The sequence below is a fragment of the Triticum aestivum genome, chromosome 3B (genome assembly GCF_018294505.1).
Source record: "Triticum aestivum cultivar Chinese Spring chromosome 3B, IWGSC CS RefSeq v2.1, whole genome shotgun sequence".
Lineage (NCBI taxonomy): Eukaryota > Viridiplantae > Streptophyta > Magnoliopsida > Poales > Poaceae > Triticum > Triticum aestivum.
The window spans coordinates 684623785-684629784 of NC_057801.1; the positions used below are offsets into that span (position 1 = coordinate 684623785).

The following is a 6000-nucleotide window of genomic DNA, read 5'->3' on the forward strand; positions in this document are numbered from 1 at the left end:
TCGGGCAAAGGATGTGTATTTTCTCTTCTCCCGTTACAATGCACATACATATTTGCTAGTGTATTACTAAACAGTATAACTCAGCTAGCTAGGAGCCTCCACATCAATTAAGGATCCTAAACCGTCCAATTCAGTGTATGAACGCATCAGATCAGTCCATCCTCCCACAACATTCCTTTGTGCCTCGTTCTCTCGCCCAAGCCGGCCAAAGTTGAACCAAACGTCAAAAGGGCCGCTGCTCCGCAGGTTTATTTTGACGCCTTCTGATGCACTGGGCTATCGTGGGCCGTGAGGCCGCGTGGTAACTTCTTTTTCCTTGAGTGCGATCGGGCTGCCGATCCTTGGCGCTGCAGCCATATCTTCGTGATTAATGGTGCAAAAAGGAGCGCTGCAACTTTGGCTACGTACGGTTCGACTGCATTATTCCTTGTTACTTTTATTTCTCTACTACGCAGGATCTATGATTGCAAGGCTACAACGGACGATGATGCGTACCATACAGATATGATCCACCACTTATTGAAATGCCTTGGCAAATGATTTTTTTACCATGAATGCATCAGCAAATGTTATGCATAGACAAAAAAATTGCACAATGACACTCCAGTGCTGACTTAGATGGCATTGTCATCCGTGTCAATTTTGCAACCTACACCTTAAGTTTCAATAATGCCCTATCTTCTATATTGAAGTATTGGATTAAATGTTTTTTCACTCCCTTTCTATGATGTCCAATTTTTTTCATATATTTATACTGTTCTCCCAATAAAATGCATGGGTGCTGCAACGCGCGCCTTTATGTTCTAGTATACATATAATATATAAAAATGCAAAGGCTACTATTTCACCACCCTTGCCAAGCGATAGGTGAGGACTATTTTTTTTCGAACTTTTGTTTATATCTATTCCATCTAAAAACTTTTAGTTGTTAAGGTAGTACAGAGGACACCATAAGTAGCAGAAATTACATCTAGATCCATAAATCAGCTAGCGATGACTACAAGCACTGAAGCGAGTCAAAGACGCGTTGTTGTTATCATCCCTCCCTCACCGCAGCCAAGTGATAGATCAGGACTAACCTATATCCTCGAGAAGATCATCGGATTCAAATGTGAGCATGAGGGTACTAATCGGCACAATCCAAATCACGCACGTAGCAAGTATCCTCACATAGAGTGGCCCATCCACCATGAAGAGCATGACCGTGTATATGATTCCCACCGCGATCATGAAACACTGCAAAGAATAAATGTAAGTAGAAAATCATTACTACATCGGATCACACTTTTCCTTTCATCTATACTACTATTAAACAATCAAACAAGAACTTCTTTAAGCACACCCCACAAAGTGTACACAGATTCAATACCACCGCACGATTAGATCCACTAAAATCAATCTAACGGTTAGACTTAACCTAACCCATTTTCTGTGTGCACTTAGCAATTTACATTGACTGACCGTACTTCACCGTGGAGGAAAATATGAAACTCCACGCCTGGGAAACTACTAGGAAACTAATAATCACGGGTGCATCACATTATAGGAAAGTAAATCAGAGTGCATCCATCCTATTAGGAAACTAATCTCAGACAAATCCATCATATTAAAAAACTTATCTCGGACGCATCCATCCTATTAGGAAGCTAATCGCGAGCTGCCTGCCGCCATCATGCACATCAATCGGATTTATTTTGTTTCATGACAGAGAAACCATATATCTTTCGCTATTTTGCCACATATATTTATTCTTATATACTTGTGCATTTTCAAATGATCCAACATATCTGCAGTCATCAAACTTGAAGACATACTGTTTAAGGACTTATTTGCACCGCCTCTCTTTCTTTGTCTGCGCGCCTCTTTCCTCCAATAATAATAATGAATAACTTTTTTCGGATCAGGTATTACACTGTTACAAATGTATGCTGAAGCTACTCCTTACGACAAGGAAAAAGAGGATAAATGTTTTCTATCTTCATCAGTTTTGTAGCATGTTCCAAATTGTTGGCTCTTTCTTATTTGAGGATTCATCATGTTTTTTGTAATTTAGAAGCTAACCTGAAAGCTTGATAGGGTTAAGCTTGACAAATACTCTGGAATATTGTTCCTTCCATCTTTATTTTTTTTTCTAACCCATTTCAGTTTCTATACGCACAGAGCGTCTTACGGAATTGTGAGTTAGTATGGTTGCCAACGCATAAACACATACAAAACCGGATAAATACTTTCTATCATGATAATTATTGGATTTCTTTTTGCCCTTTTACATTTCAGTTAGTTCTTGTAGATCATCTTTATTTTATATAGAAGTCGTTGTAGTCAGATATTATCTTCTATTTCCTATTATCCATAGTAGGTAGCTATATAATTTTGGCAATCCACACAACCATAAAATATATATAATTTGATCCAAGTTTGTCAAGTATATATTTTGCTACGCAGATTAGTAGAATAAAATAAGATTCGAGAATTAAGCATCTTGAACAATATAATTGCACCGTAAGGCAGTTTATACTTTTTTTTCCTGGCTACACTCGAAGAGAAGACTACACTACAAGTCTATATTACTGCATTAATAAATAATTGCTGATTTTATTTAAATAAGAATATTTTCCTGCGATTACTCTATGAAGCAACATAACCACTATCGTGTCTCACTTTAGAAAATACAATTTGAGCGACATCAAACATTGTGTATCCATTTGATTTATACTTTTAAAAACATTTATTTTTTTATATTATGTGAATCTCACCTGATTTATGTTTGAGACGTGCGTTGCACGTGCATGCTTACTAGTCAGGTTCAAGCGAAAAACATAATAACAATTGTGTGTACAAATGAGTGCGGCCTTTTGGTGCCCGGGCTCAGATGAGCCCGAGCATGAACAGTAAGGCCGCAAAAGAAAAATCATTTTTTTTATGATGCAAGATGCTCAAATGTGTGATGTTCTTGCATTTCATGAAGTTTGGACATTCGAGGATCTCGTGGCAAAAAAAGGGATATATGAGAAACATTTGGAAACAACACTGTTCATGCACTATTTTTTCTTTTTTGCCACGTGCTCCTCGAATGTTCAAAGTTCATGAAATTTTACACGAAGCACACGCGCATCTTGCTTGTAAAAGAATCAGATTTTTTAAAATTATTTTCATATTTTTAATCGCATTATCGTTCACCGGGCTCGTCTGAGCCCAGGCACCGAAGTGGATTATCCGTACAAAATAGAATACTACGGAGCACAAGTCAAGTAACTCATTTTTTGTGTGCACATAACAGGGACGTTCATACACTTTTACAGAAGAAAAGAAACTCTGACAAGTTTAGACACATTGCATTAACTTTCTTTTGTTTGATGTCTTAAAACTTATAGATGTTTTTCTTACTACTAAGTTTGAGAATAAAGTTCATACTACAACACTTGTGTGGGTTCTAATAACATTGGTGGCGATCTCTTACCCTCATCAACGGCTTGTGGCAGGGGCTAGGCTTAGACCGGGGACAGGGCTCGAGGAGCGGGACACCGATCGCCACCCAGGTTTCACCCTCCCGTCGCATCTGCAACGGCTCGGTGCGTGGGACACCGATCACCACCCTGTCCCTTGCTTCACGCGCTCGTCGCATCTGCTGCCACACAAGGTAGGTCGTGGCGGCGCTCATAGCTAATCTCCCGGCGCCGGCAGGTTTTGTTTGCTGAAGTACGTCGAGTTTTTTCTGGGATTAGCGTTTTCGAAAAGATCGACCGGGGTCACAGTAAGACTAGTTCAAGCGTGGAAAAAGGTTATAATGGTTGAAGCAGTACTGAGTTGATCAGGAATCGTACACCAATCGCCCGTATCCGAATCGAACCCAGACAATACGTTAGAGATCTTCCCCTAAAAAAAGTGGTTAGAGATCATATTTTTTTTATCACCTACGCTGAGATCTTCTCTGCTAATAAAAGGGAAAAACACGCCTAGATCGCTCGTTCTTTCCAAAAAAGAGATCGCCCTACGAACTGCGGCGCTTAATCTTCGGGATTCCTGTACGCGTTGCGCTGCTTATGGAGAGGCGGAGGGTCTAATCAATGTTGGTGGCGTTAGGAATTGAGGAGTTGGGCAAACCAGGTAATGTGTGCGCCATGCTTATTTACTTAATCAGTGACCTGGACAAGATAAAAAGGAAAGTCACAAGATTTTTTTTCTCGAATATGCACGAGTGTGCATATCATATATTAAAGAAGAAAGACATAGAAAGCCTCCACCACAATTACACGATTTTTGTTACATATTACTCCTCACTAACCTCCCGCCTCTCCACCCTAGTAAAGAAGGGATTTACATTCCCTTTCATTAGCCTGGCCGATGCCCACAGTTGGCCCTCATGCCTCACTCGTCCTAGTAGATACTCCAAGCAAGGGCGCGCTCCATCAAAAACAATAGCATTCCTATGCTTCCACAACTCCCACCAGACTAGAGCAATAATAGTTCCAAGGTCCTTGATGATCATGCCTTTCAACCCTTGCTTGTCCACAGCCCAATCCGCCAACTTATCCTGCTGAGTGGGTGTCCAATCCGGCTTACCCAAGGCCTCGCAGATCCTTGCCCAAGCAGTCCTAGCAAAAACACAGGTGAGTAGAATGTGGTTAATGGTTTCATCCTCCTGGTCACAAAACGGGCATGAGTCCTGGTGTGGTAACCCTCTTCTCGCTAGCCGGTCCGACGTCTAACACCGTTCCTTGAGGGCCAACCACGTGAAGAACCTGCACCATGAGGGTGCATGTGATTTCCAAGTTAGATCCGCCGTCAGGCTTCCTTCTCGACCCCCAAAACCAGCCGCATAAGCAGATTTCACGGAAAACTGTCCGGTGGCCTCCCATGACCAGACCACCTTATCAGGCACATCCACCCTTGGCTCCCAAGCTGAAACCCTATGCCATACCAAAAGGAACTCATGCAGCACAGCCAGTCTAATATCCGGGCCAACGTCCAATGCCCAACTCCCATTCTCCACCACCGGACCAACAAACCTTGAATCTCTGATGTGCTTAGGAACCAAACTGTAGAGAAACGGTGCAACCTCCTGTATCCGGTTACCATCAAGCCAACGGTCCTCCCAAAAGCGTGTTGTGAGCCCAGAGTTGGCCACACTCCTCATAGCCGCCATGCAAATCCCCAAGGACTCCTTCGGAACCTTTATCTTGAACTCTCTCCATGGCCTCGTCTCGTCAGTCCTCGCAAGCCACGGCCATCTCGCTTGCATAGCTATGTTCATCCAACGCAAGTTCGGCAAGCCAAGACCACCTGCCCACTTCGGCGCGCACACCACGTCCCAAGCCACCGCACAATTTTCACCATTAGCTTCCGCGCGTCTACACCACAAGAAACCTCTACAAATCTTCTTCATTGCATTGAGTGTTTTCAACGATAGATCCAACGCCATCATTGCATGGATCGGCATGGCACAAAGCACCGATTGAGCCAAGGTCAGTCTGCCACTCTTCGGCATAAGTGATGCCTTCCATTTTGGAAGCTTATTAGCCATTTGATCCACCAAATACTTCAACTGGCTCGCCGATGGCCTCCTTAATGAGAGTGGCAGCCCCAAATACTTGATCGGGAAGGCTCCCAAGGGGCATTGGAGCTCAGCACTTGCCATGGTAATTTGCTCCTCCGAGCATCTAATAGGAATAGCGGCCGATTTTTGCATGTTGATCCTCAATCCCGAAGCTTCGCCGAAAAGCTCCAAGATACACTTGCATGCCGCAAGGTCCACCTTATTTGGCTTGACAAAAAGGACAACATCATCCACAAAGAATGATAGTCGCTTCTCCATTCCCACAGGCGCCAATGGCTCCATAACTCCATGGGTCACAGCTAGTTGCATCATCCTTTGCATTGGCTCCATAATGAGAATAAAAAGCATTGGGGAGATCGGATCCCCTTGCCGTAGCCCTTTGCAGTTATAGATTGTGTCTCCCGTCGCACCATTGACCATTATTTTTGTGGTTGAGGTTGAAA

General features: G+C 42.9%; 1 protein-coding gene across 1 annotated transcript; it reads right to left on the reverse strand.

Annotated features, from left to right (window-relative positions):
- Positions 1–969: 969 nt before the first annotated feature.
- On the reverse strand, positions 970–3741 carry LOC123066059 (uncharacterized). The gene is made up of 2 exons (XM_044489221.1): positions 3461–3741; positions 970–1236 (listed from the first exon to the last, which is right to left on the reverse strand). Exons 1-2 carry the CDS (start codon positions 3659–3661, stop codon positions 1075–1077), a joined length of 363 nt encoding a protein of 120 aa, XP_044345156.1. The 5' UTR covers positions 3662–3741; the 3' UTR covers positions 970–1074.
- Between the last annotated feature and the right edge of the window lie 2259 nt (positions 3742–6000).